Genomic DNA, 17,619 nt, shown 5'->3' on the forward strand with positions numbered 1-17,619 from the left:
AAGCTTCCAAATTTTTCTAGCAGTTTTCAGATTTTTTTCAGAAAATTCTAGAAGTTTCCAGATTTTGCTAAAAAGTTCTAGTTTTTTTTGAATTTTTTTAGAAGTTTCCAGATTTTTAAAGAGAATTATAGAAAATTCCAAAAACTTTCTCAGAAAATTCAAATTTCCCGCCAAAAGATTTTTTTTTTGAAAACTTGAAAAAGGAATGATTATTTGTTAAGCGAACTTGTCAAAATGTTCACAAATCACACCTGGTCTGGAGGTGCTTCGAAGTCTCGTTTTTCCAAAATTTAAAATCAAACTTCATAGAAAAGACAAGCAAAACGTATTTATTTTCACTTCAAACACAGTTTAAAATATCTAAGTAAATAATTCTATAAGAAGGGCCTATGAAATGTGTACATATGAAAACATGAAACTCGCTATCTTACAAAAAACAAATCAAATACTATATAATTTATCCCATAATATGACGATTTGGTGGTAGGTTATATGGATTGTCTGTCGTGAAGAGTCCGAACATTATCTTTCTGTCAAATGGGCATTTCGGAGATCCAAAGGACTGTTCGATGATCCGATCAACACATGTATGGCAAATCGTGTGACCACATTCTGAAAAATTTAAATTTATTTTTGAATATAAAGTGGAGCGGGGTCTGTTGATTTTTGTTTGTTTAAAAATTATATACAGGGTGCGGGTACAAGTGGCTATTTCGCCAACTTCCGCACTCTGCAATGAAATTTCCTGAAACAAATAAGTTATATGAAACTCACTCATAACTCTTGGGACTCTGGCTTCATTGTCATAACTCAGATAGCAAATTGTGCACTCCACACGGGACGCCAAAGAGCTCTTCTCGTTTTCAAGTCTGCTCGTTTTCAAACGCGTCAATTCTTGGTCAAACGCACTTCTCTCATCATCCATAATTTTCATTTCTTTTCTGATAGTCTTCAATTGTTCATCTTTTTCCAACAGCATGCTTACAGACTGTACAAGTGACTCCTCCGTTTTTGAAATCTTTGCTTCAAGTTTGTCGAGTTTCTCGTCCAAAATCTTGATCCTCTCGTTTGCCTCTTCCAAATCACTGGAAACAATCTGAAGATTCTCCGTTCTTTCCAGTACAGCTTACTCCAAATATTCGTTTCTTTTTTTCAAATGTTGCGTGATCATCTGTTGATTCATCAAAGCTTGCTTCACGGAATCAACTTCATCCGTTGCTATATCCTTTTCCGCTGCCATAATCATAATGTCCAATTGAAGATTCTCAAAAAATTTTTCCGCTTTTTGTTCTGGCATATCAATGTGATCTTCAAGCTCCCTCTTCAGTTTTGCCATATTTTGCCACATGTTGAATGGCACTGTACTAATGAAGTTTTCCATAAATTTCAGTGACTTCATGGTTTACCTGAAGAAAAATATTGGTAAAATCTCTAAAAAAGGGAAGTGTTAAGTTAGCGCCGAGGTAAATATTGGAAAATAGTATTTTTTAAAGTTGACTTTCAATAAAGGTAAAGGCATTTTTACCAACAAAAATAACTTACATTTAGTGCATTGATGATGAGAAGAGAGAAGATGAGACGTGTATAAATAAGTAATAAATAAAAAGAGAAAGCGATAAAAGGGATAAGTTCACGTTGACCAAAAGGCCACGTTAATTCTCCCCACACTTGAGACCTTGTTGATGATTGAATATTGACAATGTGTTTTACCTTGTATTTAAATCTCCAAGATTCATCCAATGTTCAAAAAAAAAGTTTCTGCCAAGCAGCCTCTAATAAATGCCGAGTGTACAGACTCCGCCCCTTTTTCGCGTTTTTTCGCGTTTTTTTTGGCTTGCGAAAAAATGTCACACTGCATTTACATTCACAACTCCTGAACCGTGTGACTTCATGCTCTAATATTTGAAATCCTACTAGAAATATTTTGTCCCACGGTGGAGCAGAAAACGGCACTAAGTTCGGAGCAAAATTTTTCCCCAGTTTGAAAAAAATTTTTGTTGCTCTTTTTACCCCCAAAAAAGCATGTTTTAATTGAATTAAAATTCGGGTTTTGCTCGGTTTTGTTCCAAATTTCTGTGCAAGATACTACTCAGAGAGACTGATTTTTGAAAAAAAGTTTGAGTTCATAAGTGCAAATGGAAAAAAGTTGTGATAAAACAAAAGGCCAAAAAATGACATTTTGCCAAAAAAATTTTTTTTTTCCGAAAAAGTAGTTTTTCGTCTTTATCTCAAGTTCTACTTCATCTTTTTTGATATTTTATTTGTTTACCCCACGTAAAAAAGTACGCTGAACACGATTTTTAACTCAGAATTGGAAAAAGTTCTATGAGTCGGCCGAGCAATACGAATAAGTGCCAAATTTTGCACACTTCCCCTATTTCGCGAATCTACTTTTTCAATCATAACTCGGTCAGTTTTCAATTTTTCTTAGTTTTCCAAAAATTGACGTGTAGGTCTCATCAAGACGCATCGAGACATATAAAATTTGTAAAAAGTTCAGTGGGAAAATTTTTCAAGAAAAAAATAATTCAAAAATTTAGTACTGGGGGGAGTGGTTTCCTGGGTCTCCTGAACATTTTTTCCGCTAAAGTTTTGCGGAATGTATTTTTAATTCATAGTTTTTGATTTTATCTAATGGAAGATGAAGTTTCGTTGCATTAGAAATACTCTGCCAAGAGATATTATTTTTATTAATTTTCAGGCCAAAACTTGTTTTCTTCTATACATCTGTCTGTGTACAAGATATAGCCCTCAACTGTACGTCTCCTTTTCGGGAATTTAATGATGAGTACAATCCTGTTATAAAATTTTCAAAAATTCGTTTGAAATTTTGGTAGTTGGTTCAATTCTACCAAGTGGCAAATTTTTTTGTTTTTTGTGAGTAATCGGGATTCGAATAGAAATACTCAATTTTATACAAAATATGGGTGCGTCTCCCCTAATATAAAGCCTCCTCAAACTTCAATCAATAAAAACTCAGCTTTAACTGATTCATCGGGTGCATCTGTTTTTGGTCAAACCGAACTCAAAAAACAAGAAGACTCCCATTGACCTACTGAAATTTTCACGAACCCTCTAACAGGTTCGAGGCGAAGCCGAGAGCCTACGCCCGGCAAGGGGACTCGCCTTACACCCCCTACAACTGGCGGGCCCGCAGGGCCCGCTAGCCATATATCCCTTAGGAAAATCGGGATGGCATAGGGTTTACAACGACGAGTTTTGAATATATGAATCACAAGTTCGCCTGGAAATATTGAAAATAAACATGAAATACCTTCTGGATGTTTTCTCAAAATTTATAAATCAATTAAAACGGTAAAAAATTACCAAAAATTAAAACACAAAAATCAATATTGATTGTTTTTACGAAGTTAACCGCCTGGTACATACGTAAATATATTATGATCTTAATGTATTTTATCCTTCCAGCCAGCCGAAATGTACACGTCGAAACTTGGATTGATTGTGAATTTGAACTCAAACTACACCGATTTCCAGTTCAATCCATTTACGGTTCCGGCCTTTGTCGCATTTATTCCATTTATTTATATGATTCCAACATGTTATGCTATTCTTCGAATTATTCAAGTTTATATTCAAAAAGGACTCCGAAAAAATGATGAAACTATTAATCAAAGTGTGTTTCTAGTAATTATTCTAACTCAGCTATCAGTAAGTTTTTTTTCAAAAACAAAACATAGAGGATTTGAATGTTTTGATTTCACACCCAAATAAAGTTGGTTCCGAGTCGGAACTCCCGACCAATCAGCGTTAGACGCAGGGCGTGACCAAAGACGCTGACTGGTTACACCCTTTTGTGCGAAGCTATTCAGAACTACAGCCAAAAAAGTTTTCAGTGTCTCTGTTTCTTCATCGGTGATTTTATCACACTTCGCTTCCCATCCACTGGAATTATGACGTCATGGTGTCAGCAACAAGAGCCCAGTCGATTCTTGACTCTTATCTTCCTGACACAAATATTCTTTGGATATCCAGTTATGATTTACCCAGTACTTCTGAATGTTGTTCGCTTTGTTCCAATACATTATCCGCTGAATCATAAGAAGGTACGCAAAGTAGATTTTTCTGAAATATGCCAACTTCGTTGATATTTTCAAACAAATTCAGACAAAAACACAGCCAATATAAAAATCAAGTAGACTATTTCAGATCAACGAGAAAATCATCCGCTACAGTATCCCATTTATCCATTTATATCCATTTCCTTTTATTTCTTTCATGTTACCTGCAATTGGGGTATGCAGACAGCTGAGAGGACCTTATGAGTTCGGTTCGCTCTACATTCATTTCACGGACTCTTGGCATAATGTGAGCAATAAATTTGGACCAATAAAACAATTTCAAAAATATCGATTTTCTCCAAAAAACCAACAAAAAAATCCATTTTTGCCAAAAAACTATTAAAAAAACTGCCCTGGTTAGCAAATTTAATTTTTTTTTGTGGAAAATTTGCAAAAGTGGCAAATTTGCCAGCAATTTACCAGGTTGTACAGTTTTTAATTTTTTGAAAATCTCAAAAATTGCATTATTTACCAAATTTGTGTAGAATTTTTGCAAAAGAACAATGCCGAAACGCAAAAAACCAAGTTCTGGTCACAAGTATGTTTTCTAAAAAATTAAAAAAAAAACACTTAAAATCCTAAAACAAGCTCCGCCTCTATCTTGGATTTTTAAGAACGTATTAAAACAAAATTCACTTTCTGATTGAAAATTTTTTTTCCAATTCAGGTGATAAATGCTCCATTCCTAGTGCTCAATTCAATCATTTGGCTGATCATCTGCCTAATCACCAACTATTTTCTTTATCGAAAAATTCGAAATTTAAAAGTCTCAGCTAGATGGTGAGTACTCACTTTTCCATGAAAACATGCTGTTTTTTCTTTCACATTTTCAGCCAGTTGCACGTAAACAGGAACACCAACTACCAAAAAGCAGAAGTCTCTTTGACACTCACTGCCACTTCAATGATTCTTGCATACATTACGAATCTTGTTTTTCTGGTAAGAGAAATGAAATATATTCAAAATAAAAATATGCATTTTCAGGGAAACTTTTTAATTGATGAGCAGACTGCAACCTATTTTGCAATCTTTCGTCCGTTTGGAAATGATTTGGAAACTTGTGTTGTGACGTGGATATTCTATTTAACTCATCCGGCTTTTCGAGAAAATTCGGAGGACAGGAATAGTCAAGAAAGCAGGAGACAATTATTGTGATTTTTTGAATAAAAGTTGTTAGGGCACAATAAATACTATCAAAGTTTTTTTTATGGAAATCTTGGCAACTTTGAAAAATGTGACCAATCTTTTGAAGCCTCAGAAAAGTTTTAAAAAAATATTTTAAAACGTTGAAAGACTTTTCCTAATTTGCACAAATATTTACAATTATTTCTTCCCTGGCCCATAGCATGAATTTAAACTTGATTGTATAGGTTAGTTGAACAAAAATTTACCAAAATCTAATTTTAAATTTTGGACGAGTTTTTTTGTGATTTCGAAACAATTTTAAATTACATCAACCTCAACTTCCGGTAAAATTATTTACGGTCAATTGTCACGGTCAATTATAATTATATTTTCACCTATTTTTTTGCGGAACCAAAATTTAATATTGTAAAAACCATTACCCTTTTTATTGAGCTGTTTACCATTTATAATTCCCAGTATTTTCTAATTCAAAATTCTCCACAGGCATTGTCCTTTTTTTAAATTTCTGTTTGCTGCAACCATTAAAACGCCTTTTCATAAAATGCATAATATTTCGTACTTATGTCTTGTGAGGAGCCCTACCAATAATTACTCTTAGTTTTGAATCACTGTGTGCTGCCAGGTTTTTCATAATCGCGTGGTCTAGTAATCTTTACCCGACATTTTCAAATTAAAAATTCTAGCAGAAACTATAGTTTTGTACGTGTTGACGGTTTTCTTAGCTTTTTGGCAACAATATATAATGTTTTAATCTAGAGATGTAGATGAACATACTTTAAATTTCTAACTTAAATCTATTTTAGCAGATTTTCAGTCAATAAGTATGCACTCTCTTCTCACCTTTTTACGCTAATCCAATCACCAAAAAGAAACATTTCCAGTCAGAAACATTTTCCAACCCTCGCAAAATTGATTACTCAAATCAAGATAATTCGGGTTATTTTGGAAACGGAAATGTCTAGAAAAACGTGCGTTGTCTAAGTTTCACTGCACTTATGAGCATACAAATTAGACTTGGTTAAACGTTTTTTTTTTTCATTTTTTTTTCAGAAATTTAATTTCTGGTCACTTTTTTATGACATATTTCAGTTTGCCAATAAATTTTCAAGATTTCAGATTTAAATTTATGGACACTATGAACAATGTATCAATTCAAGGAGATCAACGTTATATCGACTATAAATTTGATTTTCTAACCTTTCCAGTACTTGTTGCATGTATTCCATTAACTTATCTAGTACCAACTGTGTTTATTATTTTAAAAGTTTTTAAATGTTACTTTAGAAATTTGGTTGGAAAACAGGAAGCAACAATGAATCCACATGTGTTTTTTGTAATTGTTACGGCTCAGCTTACGGTGAGTTTGGTGCAAAGATATGCGATGAATCCAAGAATTCTAGAATACAAAAAATTCTCTTTAAGTTATTATTTCAAAAAAATTATATAAAAACCCTGCATCGCCCTGGGACTAAAAAACTCTTCAATTTCAGAGTATATTCTTTATGCTGTCAGATTATATCACTATCCGTCTTCCCTTTACCGGAATTTTGACATCTTGGTGTGCATCTCAACAACCTAATCATCTCCTCAAAGTTTTATTTTTCTATACTTTTTACTTCACCTATGTTTCATGGCAGTTTCCATTTCTATTATCAATATTGCGTTTGATTCCATTATATTACCCGCAGAAACATAATGAAGTAAGAATGATTATCCCAATCTAAATTAAGCATAGAAAATGTTTCAGGTTTGCGCCAAAACAATTAAATTTGCAATTCCATTCATCTACCTCTACCCGTTTATATTTGGATTCTCCCTGATACCGGCAGTCGGGACATGTCGACAACTTTTGGGTCCTTATCAATTTGGTGCTATTTTTATTTGGTACACAGGGAATTGGTTTGATGTTCGTGAATTTTATTTGAAATTTCTTCAATCAACATTTTCAGATAAAATTAATGAATGGTTCAATTTTCAATTTGATCCTCTGGCTTCTCCTATGCATTATTTCAAATTTAGCCCTTTATTTTAAACTGAAAAAACTGAAAAATCATCGAAAAAGTGTGATTCTCCAAAGAGCGGAGTTATCTCTCTCGCTTACTGCACTTTCCATGCTTTTGTCATTTGTTACAACCCTGATTTGTGCAGTAAGGTTTAAAATTTTTTAAGCGTTTCCATGCCAAGATTTTCCAGTTAATATTTATAATATTTCCAACAATGGCAGTTTATTTTATTGCACTTCGGCCATTTGGAAATGACTGTGAAATTTGTTTCGGCCCTTGGATCTTCTACTTGACACATCCTGCATTTAAAAAGAAGAAAATTTTATTTTGGAAAGATGCATCAAAAATTGGAACTATTCATACAACGTTTTGAAATTTTTAAATCGATATTTCACGGTGGAGCGACTAATGTTTAATTCGAATAAAATATTATTGTTTTGAAAAAATACACGGAGATCAACATCGTAACATAAACTTTTTATTTAAATTTTGGAAGATTATTAGTTTCGTGGCAAATTGGAGATACCCGAATGTTAGATTTCTTGCATTATTTGGAAATTGAAAAAGAAAATAATTTTCCAATCAGAAATCCAAATTTTTTACAGAAAGCTAGCCCAAATCCCGAGAAGTACAACATCCTCTCTTTTTTTCTCAAAAATGCAAATTACATGTAAAGTAAACCGCTATGTTTTAGTCTTGAGTCAACATTCTTGTCATAATTGCACACACTTCCGACATAATAATTATGTTTGCCAGACTAATGGAAATATCACACAAACTTTCAGTGCATGTCACATTTTGCACCTACTCTCTAGGTTTTCATCTTCAAATCAGAACCAATGGAAGATATGAACAATGTATCAATTCAAGGAGACCAACGGTACATCAATTACAAATTTGATTTATTCACAGTGCCAGTGCTAGTTGCAACTTTTCCAATTATTTATTTAGTTCCTACTGTTTTTATCATATTTAAAGTTTTCAAGGTTTTCTGGGGGAGTTTGTTCGAAAAACGAATGGAAAGTTTGAATCCGCATGTGTTTTTGGTTATTGTTGTTTCTCAGCTTACAGTGAGTTTTATTGCCGCCATTTTTTGATTTGAAACTAAAATTTTGAAATGCTCAATATTCAAATACAGATAACTGATTGGGAACTGCCAAACAAATTTGAATTTTAAGACTCTTTCACTTTTCTTATTGCTATTAATTTCAGAGCATATTATATATGATATCTGATTACTTAACCATTCGAATTCCATTTACTGGAGCTATAACATCTTGGTGTGCAATTCAACAACCAAATCATTTTCTAAAAATCTTATTTTTCCTTTCAATTTATTTCACATTTACTTCATGGCTTTTTCCATCTCTTTTATCAACTTTGCGAGTAATATCGATTTATTTCCCGCAAAGACAGAAATCGGTAATTCCTTTCTGGAATCTTATAACAAAAAACAGTTTATAGTTGTCAGCTCGGATATCAAAATATGCGATCCCATTCATTTACGTCTACCCATTCATATTTTCATTTTCCCTAGCACCGGCTCTCGGTTTTTGTAGACAACTTTTGGGGCCATATCAGTTTGGTGCAATTTATATTTGGTTCAGTGGAAATTGGATGGAGGTAGTTTACTTTACAAAAATTGTATTAAATATAGAGCTAAATAATTTTCAGATTAAAATTGTAGTTGGATTCGTCTTGAACATGATCTTCTGGCTTATCCTGTGCACTCTATTGAACTTATTCCTCTATAGAAAACTGAAGAAAATGAGCAATCACGGAAAAAGCGCGACACTCCAAAGAGCTGAATATTCCCTTACCTTGACAACTTTCTCAATGCTTTTGTCGTACATCACGAACTTGGCGTGTGCCGTGAGTTGACCTCATTCTGAATTTTTACACAGGCTTTAAAATGCCTGCCTGCCTGCCTGCCTACGTCTACAAGTCCGAATTGAGAAAGACTTCACACTGCATCTTTTTTCGAACGAGGGCCGAGAAAAAATGCGAAAAATCCAATACACCGCATTTTACGACATTTTGTACTTGCTTTGTTTTCTTTTGTTTTTCACCAATTTTTCCCGTGTTTTCTTATTAAAACTGATAAATAAATATTTTTTGTTAATGCTAAAATAATTTCCAGATGAAAAAATTGTAAATTCAGTCGGCAAGTAGCGGTGAAAGTGGTCAATGTTATATGATGGATTACGGGAATACCAAAACTAAACTTTTCTGAAACATGGTATATATGCTTTTAAGATGCTGAAAGTACCTGATTTTCATAACGAGACCGCTGAAAAAGTTTTGAGATTTTCAAAATTCAACATTTTGTGCCAAAATCTCGACTTTTTCACCGAAAAAGTTGAATTTTGAAAATCTCCAAACTTTTTCAGCGGTCTCGTTATGAAAATCAGGTACTTTCAGCATCTTAAAAGCATATATACCATGTTTCAGAAAAAGTTTAGTTTTGGTATTCCCGTAATCCATCATATTACAATGCCCACTTTCACTGCTACTTGCCGACTGAATTCACAATTTTTTAACTTGGAAATTGTTTTAGCATCTGCAAAAAATATTTATTTATTAGTTTTGATAAGAAAAAACGGAAAAAATCGGTGAAAAACGAAAGAAAACACGCAGAAAACAAAGCAAGATAAATGGCCGCTGAAATTTGTCGGGGACTCGGCCATGGCCTAGAAACCTTTTTGCCTCGTCCCTCGTTCGAAAAAAGTTGCAGTGCTTCAGGTGTACCAAATTTGTAGACTACCAAATTTTTAAACTCTCTAACTTCATTCAAGTTAGTGGAAAGTTGTTTTGAAAATGTTTGAAAATAGTCGGAAGCAGATTAGACTCTTGTACCTACGAGAATGCCTGATTTATTTTTCCGGAGCCTACCTACTGCCGTGACTCGTAAATTAAAAAAAAAAAAGTTGGCACACCCCCAGGTAAGCACGCAGTCAGGCATCCAAATGAAAAGTTAAAATTTAGTCCGATTTTCTAATTTTCAGCTAATGTTCATAATCTTCCCATCAATGTTGGTGTACTTCATCGCTCTCCGACCTTTTGGAAATGATTGTGAAACAGTTTTTGTGCCATGGGTTTTCTACCTAACTCATCCAATTTTTAAAAAGAAACAGAAGATTGGTTGGAGTGGGACGTTTAACTTAAGAACTCGGATAATTTAATAAATTGTTTCCTTTGAATTCGGAATTGTTTTGGATGAAATCTTTTTCACAACAAAAAAACCTTTTCAAAAGTTTTATAAAACAATTCTGGTTTAAAACTTCTTCGCGCAATTTCATTCAAAAAAAAAGATAATTAGCCTTTCAACTCAATTGGACAAACATTCAAAAGCTTTATTCAGCCATGTGATGAATCTGTTTTCCAATGCCGAATTTGGTTTGGATGTTCATTTTGACTGTTTCGGGGAAGTACGTGGGCTTCTTCATGATCCACTATTTTTGAAATGCACCGATTTGCATATTTATGGAAATACAGAGCTTTTGACCAACGAGGAAATGCAATTCCTACTAGAAAAGACTGGTTCAATAAAGAAACTCAAATTGAATTGTCTTCTGAGTACTGATTTCAATAACAAAATTGTGAGTTTATATGTAGTAGAAATGATAGAAATAAATCTTTATTCAGCTTTTTGATATTTCTGTGATGGAATGTCACAAAGAAGGCTTTTTCACGAAAGATGACCTGAAGAATATGAAGTGTCAACTCATTTCCGTTCATCAAAACACGTTGACTGAAAATCAAACCAACGAGTTTATTCATCACTGGTTGAAAGGAGGAAACCCGGACTTAACAAGATTAAAACTTTATCATTTTGATGACGATTATATTCCTAATTGGGATGTACTACTGAAGACCGTCAAATATTCAAAATTTGATGGAAAACGAAGAGCACGCTATATTAAGCAAGAATTGTATAAAATACTCACATTATAATCAAAAATCACAATTTTCCCTGATTCCAGATCAAACTACCGTTGTAGAATTGTTAAATTTGATTGTGCGAACGGATTCGATTTTGAGAGAAGTGATGGAAAACTTGCAACTGTTATTTATCATGATAAAGAGTTTTATTTTATTGTATGGCATGATCGGTTTCTTTTAAAAGTTTAAAATGAATAAAATACTTATTTATAAGAATGTTTTACCCAAAAATGTATTTGTTCCATTTTCAAAGTTTTATAGGTGAAGGCATCCCGAACTTTCATAATCGTAAACGACGTTGTTGATATGGGATCTGAAACTTTTTTGCTTGCGATAGCTGGTTTATCATGTCAGGAACCGGTTTTTCCAATTAAGAACTTGATGTATGCTTTGAAATTGTAGTAATAGTGCCACTATTTGAGGCGTTTTTGAAACTTTTCAACAAAAATTATTGTTCTTTTAATAGTAAGATGAAACAAACCTTTTTCTACATTTATACAGTAATTTTGGATTAAAAAATTAGATTATTATACTGAAATAAGCCGTTTTGTGCCTTTGCCAACATTAATAGTCGCACAGCCCTGTTATAAACGATTTGTCGTAAATCATTTACCATATATAAAGCGCGTGTCCTTCTGTCCCTATGTAGTTTGATCTTTGATCAGAGCAACGAAATTTTGGGAAACCTTATGCTAAGTGCGCAGCAGACATCGATCGAGGTCCGCGATAGACACCGTATATCTAATGTGTTTTCTCAAAAAGTAGGTGCGGTCCACGGCTGGTTCCCCACATATTCAACATAAGTTCAATGTTGTAATGACATTTTCTTTTCTTTTTTTCAAAAACGAATGGTTACAACCATATAATCATGAAGACTGGCAATCTATTATTTCCACAACACGTTGTCGTGAAAACTTCCTCCTATTCCTTTTTCTAAATTCCGCATGGAGCTGTTAAATAATGTTTCAATTCAAGGTGACCCACGTTATATCAACTATAAATTTGAATTTTTCACATTCCCAGTGTTTCTTGCACTTGTTCCGTTTACTTATGTAATTCCTACAACTGTTATTGTGTCAAAAATTTGCATATGTTACTTTAAAAATCCATCAGGCAATAGAAATGGAACAATGAATCCTCATGTGTTTCTGGTTATTGCGATATCTCAGATTACGGTGAGGCTGATTTAAAAAGAATATATCGGTGTGCTTTGTGTTTACTGCCAAAATATACGTGAAATTGATCTTAACAATTCCATTTTCAAACTAAGAAAGTTCTGAAACTCGGCGGTAGGCAGGCAGGAATAAAGACGTGCCTTCTTAACATGACTCTTAACTCAGATTACAGTCGAAAATTGAGACATTACTTGTTTTTTCAAATGTTCTAAAGCTTCTAATTTGACTTCTCAGAGTATTTTCTACATGATTTCTGATTACTTGACAACACGAATTCCATTTACTGGAGCTATAACTTCTTGGTGTGCATCTCAACAACCAAATCATCTCTTGAAAGTCTTATTTTTCTTTTCAACATACTTTACATACACTGGATGGATATTTCCATTTCTTTTGACTACATTGCGGCTAGTCTCATTATACTACCCATTTAATCAGGACGAGGTAGAGCTTTTTGAAACTAGTTACACACATTAAAAATTACAGCTTTGTGCTCGGATAACACAATTATCAATTCCATTCATCTACATCTGGCCACTGTTCTTCACATTTACCCTATTTCCAGCTCTTGGATTCTGTCGACAGATTCTAGGCCCTTATCAGTTTGGTGCCATTTATTTTTGGTTTAGTGGAAATTTGTTTGATGTTTGATAGAGCTTTTCACTTAAAATCAATGTTTCCAAATTTTCAGATAAAATTAATAAAAGGTCTTATTGGAAATTTATTATTTTGGTTCATCCTTTGCACTACTTCAACTTTGATGCTCTTTATAAAACTGGAAAAAATGAAAAACCAACGAAATAGTGCTCTCGTTCAAAAAGCTGAGCTATCGCTTTCTCTAACGACTTTATCAATGCTGTTTTCATTCATTTTTCATTTTGTCGGAGGGGTAAGTATTTCCTTTAGAAATTGCTTTCAATATTATATTTTTCAGCTAATATTTATAATCAATCCTTATTATACAGCATATTTTATTGCTCTTCGGCCATATGGAAATGATATTGAATTTGTAGTCGTCCCTTGGATTTTCTACTCAACTCATCCAATTTTCAAAAAGCAATCTGTTGTCGCGGATGGAGCATCAAGAATTGGAAGTGTGCAAACTACTTTTTGAGTTGTTTTTTTTTTGAAAAATGAGAATTTATAACAGAAAATGTTTAAATATATATTTTGTAAATTTTAGTTTTCAAGAAAAAGGCAGCGTCGTCATGATTTTGAAATAAGTACTACCTGCCTGCATTTGTGCCTTTCTGTTGGCGTGTTTGTAGCATAGATAGCCCAGCTTTTTGAATTTATCTTATATCAGGAAATATTTGAGAGGCAACACTGAAGATGTTTTGAAAGTTTATTAACACGAAAGTAACAAACAACTGGAATTCAAACTCATCCAACTTTCTGAATTACACAAGGTTCCCTTCTGATTCTATCAATGACTATTGCGGCGAAAATCATCAATCCAAGCTCAATCAACATGCAGATCAATCCAAGAAAAGCAACTTGGAGTGTTCCATCTTCAAATACTGCCCAAGTGATGAGAGCACATCCTTCCATACGTACCACTGCATTCTTTGTACCACATTCACAAGATGTTGGAAAATTTCCGGCTGGTAGGAAATCTTCACAACCGTTTGCTCCACAGCATTTCAACTAAAAACAAATGCTAGAAATGTCAAAAACAATAGTTTGATTTGAGCATTGCAAATGAGTTTAAGATATAACATATTTTGGGGAAACTTACACTAGTGTGAACCCAATCAAGAGTGTTTTTAGTTCGTGAATTGTTATGATAGTTTGCAACCAATTCGTCACGATAAACACCGACAAACTCTCTTCGAAGCTGAAAAAAACGTATTCAAAAATGCTTAAGTGTACTCAAAATGACTCAAAACAACTGAATTTCATAATGAGAACTCTTGAAAATTTGTCCAATTTTTATGACTTTGGGAAAAGGAAAAGGGATCAAGCTAATATCAAAATTCTTGTGGTATTTTTTGGTAGTTATTGCAAAACAAATCATTTTTAGATTTAGTGAGGTTTTCAAAAGAAACTAATTAAACTCACATGATCATTATTCGCTAAAAACATTACAATTGCCACAATTTTTACGACGAAAACTATAAAAACCAATACGAGATGTACGGACAACGCAGTTTTGCTTCCAAAGCCCACTGCGAAGCAGCCGCAGAAACCGAGAACTACCATACATCCCCCAATCATTATAGAAATTGTCCGGTATACATAAAACTGAAAATATATAAATATTTATCAATTTTTAAGAAACAGTTAATAATTATTACACATTCAATATTGTCCACACTCAAAAGATTAACAAGACTTGTTCTGGCAACTGTTACTTCAAATTGATGAAGTACCATCCATATGGAGTACCAAGTGATAATTACTCCAACAACCTATAGTTTAGTTAAATTTTTTACATAGAGTCGAAATTGACTAACGATTAGTCCCAAGTTGAGGATGAAGAAAAGGAAATTGGCTAATTTCCCACAAACATTGTAGACCATGGGTTCTTCTGTGCTGAAAGCTGATTTATCTTCTATTACCATTGCTTTACTTTTGTTAGACAGATTATATCTCGGTTGCTCTTGGTTTTAAAAAATTGTTCAACTTTTGAAATATACAGAACGTTTTGGCACGTATTTTGTCGGTTCATATTTATTGGATAAAGCCAAAGGCATCAAAGTCGGGAAAAATGGGTGTGATAAACAGTTGCTGTAAATGCGCAACCGACAATAGGGCCATCACAAACCGGCTGCCTAAAACGAATTTTGCCTACTTTAGAACGATTCGCCAAAGCAGGTAGGGGGATTTCTTAGAAAATGTGATGATTACTGTAATCTCACTATGAATATAATGCTTTACCAGGTACCCGTAGGTGTATTAATATAAGTAGTTGCAAAATATAATGACTAGTAACCTAAATTGTTGTTTGTATTTTTTCAATTAAAAAGAACAAAAGGAGTTTTTCTGCTATGAGACAGCGAGCGTTAAATTTGCAGGAAAAACGTTTTGCCTAACAGCTAAAGAAATATTTTGCTGGGAGATTTAACTAAACCTCAAAAATACTTATTAAGCAACTTAAATACATTTCAGACTGATTATGAAATGTTTGGCGTCGTTGTTAATGGAAACCAAGCTAATAGATGATGTGAAGCAAAAAATGGAAAGTTCAAAAACTCAACTGCGCACACATTGGGTACGTGATATTATTATGAAACCTAGTTTGAGCAGACTAGACATTTTTCTCTAACATCTAACTTCATATCTTGCTAGAAAACAAATGCTACTTCTAATGTAATAATATGAATCACATACCCCTTCTAACATGAAATCGTTAGATAAAGGTGTGGGTTCAAATTGATGATTATAAAAAAAAATTATTTCAATATTTGGATACTTATACAACATAGTTCCTTATGATAATGTCATGATAAAAAACTTCTCAGTCCATAACTTTCATTTTTAAATTTTACAAAATGTGAATATATTTAATAAGTTGTATGAATAGTTCCAATTTTCGTTGATGATTGAATATTGACAATGTGTTTCACCTTGTATTTAAATCCCCAAGATTCATCCAATGTTCAAAAAAAAAGTTTCAAAAAAATCTAAATATTGTGAAACCGTAAAATTTTTTATAACATTTCTAATTTTTTCTTCAAAATCCTCGAAAAAAAAGGGAGATCCGGGAAACGATATTATAAAAATGTGTTACTGTTAATGATAGCTTGAAACGGTAAACATTTTCAAAAACACAATTTGTCTAAAATTCGATGTTCCAGCAGGGAGGCTTTACAGAAAAATTTTTAAACATGCTTGATGGTCAGTTAATACTGAAAAGTTTGGAGTAATGTATAGGCTTTGTTAATTTCATGCTCGAATTAAATTGAAGTTGTTCATTCTTTTATTTGAAAAGTTTTCGTTTCATCTGTAACTTTCAAAGACGAACTTCCAGTTACTTTGCCAGTAAGAACTAAAACTGAAACAGATAGAAAATTTGAGGCATAAAATATTGACAATGTGTTTCACCTTGTATTTAAATCCCCTCACATCCTCCATCGATCTCAATCAATCTGATATCAATCCAATTGGGGGATTTATGATGACAGTGGCTTTTTTATTCAATAAAAAGTGCGCCATTGTTTCTTTATTGATTTTTTTAAGAGACAAAGAGAAAAATACATTTTTATACCAAAAAAATAAAAAATTCACGTTTCGAATAAATCTGTCCCATTGTTTTTTTCATCACGGAATCCACGTGGCAAATAGCATATAAACTCAAAAAATGAATAGAAATCAGTTATTGCTAACGTTTGGGCTTCACATCAAGTTCTCCAACGCAAAACAGGTATTTTTAACTTTTTTCGGCTGAGGTAAAATTGAAATTTTCCATTTCAGAAAACATCAAGATGGCAGACAAATCAGCTTTCGTGCCAGTCGATGCAATCGGAAACCACAAGAACACGGATCTTGACGTCGACATCGACGACGAATTGTTCGGAAAGAAGCCGCCAAAGACTGCCGAAGCGCCGAAGCCAGCTCCTCCTCCACCGGCTCCAGCTCCAGCCGCCGCTCCATCTGCAGGAAAGTATCAGTACAAGAAGTCGTCCACCTATCAGAAGAGCTACGCTAAATAGATCTCTTGAAATATGAAAACATATGTTCTTCAAATTGTCGATAATGAACTTGTTTTTGAGGGTTTTCTTTACAGGGAAATTTGGAATTTGGAATTTTCCAATAAGAAACGCTTTGAAATGATTTTTCCACTTTTCCATTCTTGACATTTCTCGTGTCCTTACTGTTTCCTTTCCTGAACTTTCAAAAAACTATCAATAATTTGAAGCAATTTCACGGGCTTCCAACGTAGTAAAAATCCACTGAGCATCTTTCAAATCAATTTTATTTCAGTTCAAAGTGTTCTTCTGCCACTTATTTTTGTGTAGTGGCCAACCTACATAAAAGGTCCTCTTTTAAATGAAAATACTTTTTTTGTCATGTTCTGATCTAGGCTATTTTCCGCGAGTATTTGGAAGATCTCATCCGAGCGCGATCCTTGTCGTGCATTTGCAGCGAGTGGTTTCCGAGAATTCTAATTTGATCCCGAACTTGATTCAATATATTCTGCGTGACACATTCTATTTTCACATGAACTTTTTTGCAATCAGAACAAAAAAAACAAGCTGTTGCCAACAACTCGACTTTTGAATTTATTTCACATTTTACAAATATTCATCGTTCTCGATATTAAAATAA

General features: G+C 33.4%; 8 protein-coding genes and 6 non-coding genes across 14 annotated transcripts; 8 read left to right on the forward strand and 6 right to left on the reverse strand.

Annotated features, from left to right (window-relative positions):
• Positions 1–457: 457 nt before the first annotated feature.
• On the reverse strand, positions 458–1,399 carry Y45F10B.8 (RING-type domain-containing protein; the record flags this gene model as incomplete). The annotated part of the gene is made up of 3 exons (NM_070214.1): positions 458–612; positions 775–1,085; positions 1,131–1,399. 3 exons carry the CDS (start codon positions 1,397–1,399, stop codon positions 458–460), a joined length of 735 nt encoding a protein of 244 aa, NP_502615.1.
• Positions 1,400–2,377: 978 nt separating this feature from the next.
• sru-16 (Serpentine Receptor, class U) lies at positions 2,378–5,237 on the forward strand (the record flags this gene model as incomplete). Its single annotated transcript, NM_070215.3, has 7 exons — positions 2,378–2,409; positions 3,430–3,672; positions 3,858–4,067; positions 4,171–4,329; positions 4,750–4,862; positions 4,916–5,021; positions 5,067–5,237. The coding sequence occupies exons 2-7, from the start codon at positions 3,439–3,441 to the stop codon at positions 5,235–5,237; spliced, it is 993 nt and encodes a 330-aa protein (NP_502616.2). The 5' UTR covers positions 2,378–2,409; positions 3,430–3,438.
• Positions 5,238–6,333: 1,096 nt separating this feature from the next.
• sru-12 (Serpentine Receptor, class U) lies at positions 6,334–7,604 on the forward strand (the record flags this gene model as incomplete). Its single annotated transcript, NM_070216.6, has 5 exons — positions 6,334–6,585; positions 6,719–6,928; positions 6,976–7,134; positions 7,178–7,375; positions 7,422–7,604. Exons 1-5 carry the CDS (start codon positions 6,355–6,357, stop codon positions 7,602–7,604), a joined length of 981 nt encoding a protein of 326 aa, NP_502617.2. The 5' UTR covers positions 6,334–6,354.
• A 466-nt stretch (positions 7,605–8,070) lies between these two features.
• Positions 8,071–10,413, forward strand: sru-11 (Serpentine Receptor, class U; the record flags this gene model as incomplete). Its single annotated transcript, NM_070217.2, has 5 exons — positions 8,071–8,301; positions 8,444–8,653; positions 8,696–8,854; positions 8,906–9,103; positions 10,237–10,413. 5 exons carry the CDS (start codon positions 8,071–8,073, stop codon positions 10,411–10,413), a joined length of 975 nt encoding a protein of 324 aa, NP_502618.2.
• 21ur-6855 lies at positions 8,237–8,257 on the forward strand. Its single transcript, NR_056907.1, has one exon.
• A 186-nt stretch (positions 10,414–10,599) lies between the features above and the next one.
• Y45F10B.12 (F-box associated domain-containing protein) lies at positions 10,600–11,362 on the forward strand (the record flags this gene model as incomplete). The annotated part of the gene is made up of 3 exons (NM_070218.1): positions 10,600–10,830; positions 10,877–11,163; positions 11,215–11,362. The coding sequence occupies 3 exons, from the start codon at positions 10,600–10,602 to the stop codon at positions 11,360–11,362; spliced, it is 666 nt and encodes a 221-aa protein (NP_502619.1).
• A 224-nt stretch (positions 11,363–11,586) lies between these two features.
• On the reverse strand, positions 11,587–11,607 carry 21ur-14061. The gene has a single exon (NR_056908.1).
• A 510-nt stretch (positions 11,608–12,117) lies between these two features.
• sru-9 (Serpentine Receptor, class U) lies at positions 12,118–13,462 on the forward strand (the record flags this gene model as incomplete). Its single annotated transcript, NM_070219.2, has 5 exons — positions 12,118–12,348; positions 12,583–12,792; positions 12,835–12,993; positions 13,040–13,237; positions 13,283–13,462. The coding sequence occupies 5 exons, from the start codon at positions 12,118–12,120 to the stop codon at positions 13,460–13,462; spliced, it is 978 nt and encodes a 325-aa protein (NP_502620.2).
• Positions 13,319–13,339, forward strand: 21ur-14068. The gene has a single exon (NR_056909.1).
• Positions 13,463–13,731: 269 nt separating the features above from the next.
• Positions 13,732–14,870, reverse strand: tsp-5 (Tetraspanin; the record flags this gene model as incomplete). The annotated part of the gene is made up of 5 exons (NM_070220.3): positions 13,732–13,995; positions 14,087–14,185; positions 14,410–14,592; positions 14,646–14,759; positions 14,805–14,870. The coding sequence occupies 5 exons, from the start codon at positions 14,868–14,870 to the stop codon at positions 13,732–13,734; spliced, it is 726 nt and encodes a 241-aa protein (NP_502621.3).
• A 1,055-nt stretch (positions 14,871–15,925) lies between these two features.
• On the reverse strand, positions 15,926–15,946 carry 21ur-6068. The gene has a single exon (NR_056910.1).
• A 91-nt stretch (positions 15,947–16,037) lies between these two features.
• 21ur-11447 lies at positions 16,038–16,058 on the reverse strand. The gene has a single exon (NR_056911.1).
• Positions 16,039–16,059, reverse strand: 21ur-14022. The gene has a single exon (NR_056912.1).
• Positions 16,060–16,775: 716 nt separating this feature from the next.
• On the forward strand, positions 16,776–17,003 carry Y45F10B.3 (RNA-binding protein; the record flags this gene model as incomplete). The annotated part of the gene is made up of 1 exon (NM_001380519.1): positions 16,776–17,003. One exon carries the CDS (start codon positions 16,776–16,778, stop codon positions 17,001–17,003), a length of 228 nt encoding a protein of 75 aa, NP_001366643.1.
• Between the last annotated feature and the right edge of the window lie 616 nt (positions 17,004–17,619).

Source organism: Caenorhabditis elegans, chromosome IV (assembly GCF_000002985.6).
Source record: "Caenorhabditis elegans chromosome IV".
NCBI classification, from domain to species: Eukaryota; Metazoa; Nematoda; class Chromadorea; order Rhabditida; family Rhabditidae; genus Caenorhabditis; species Caenorhabditis elegans.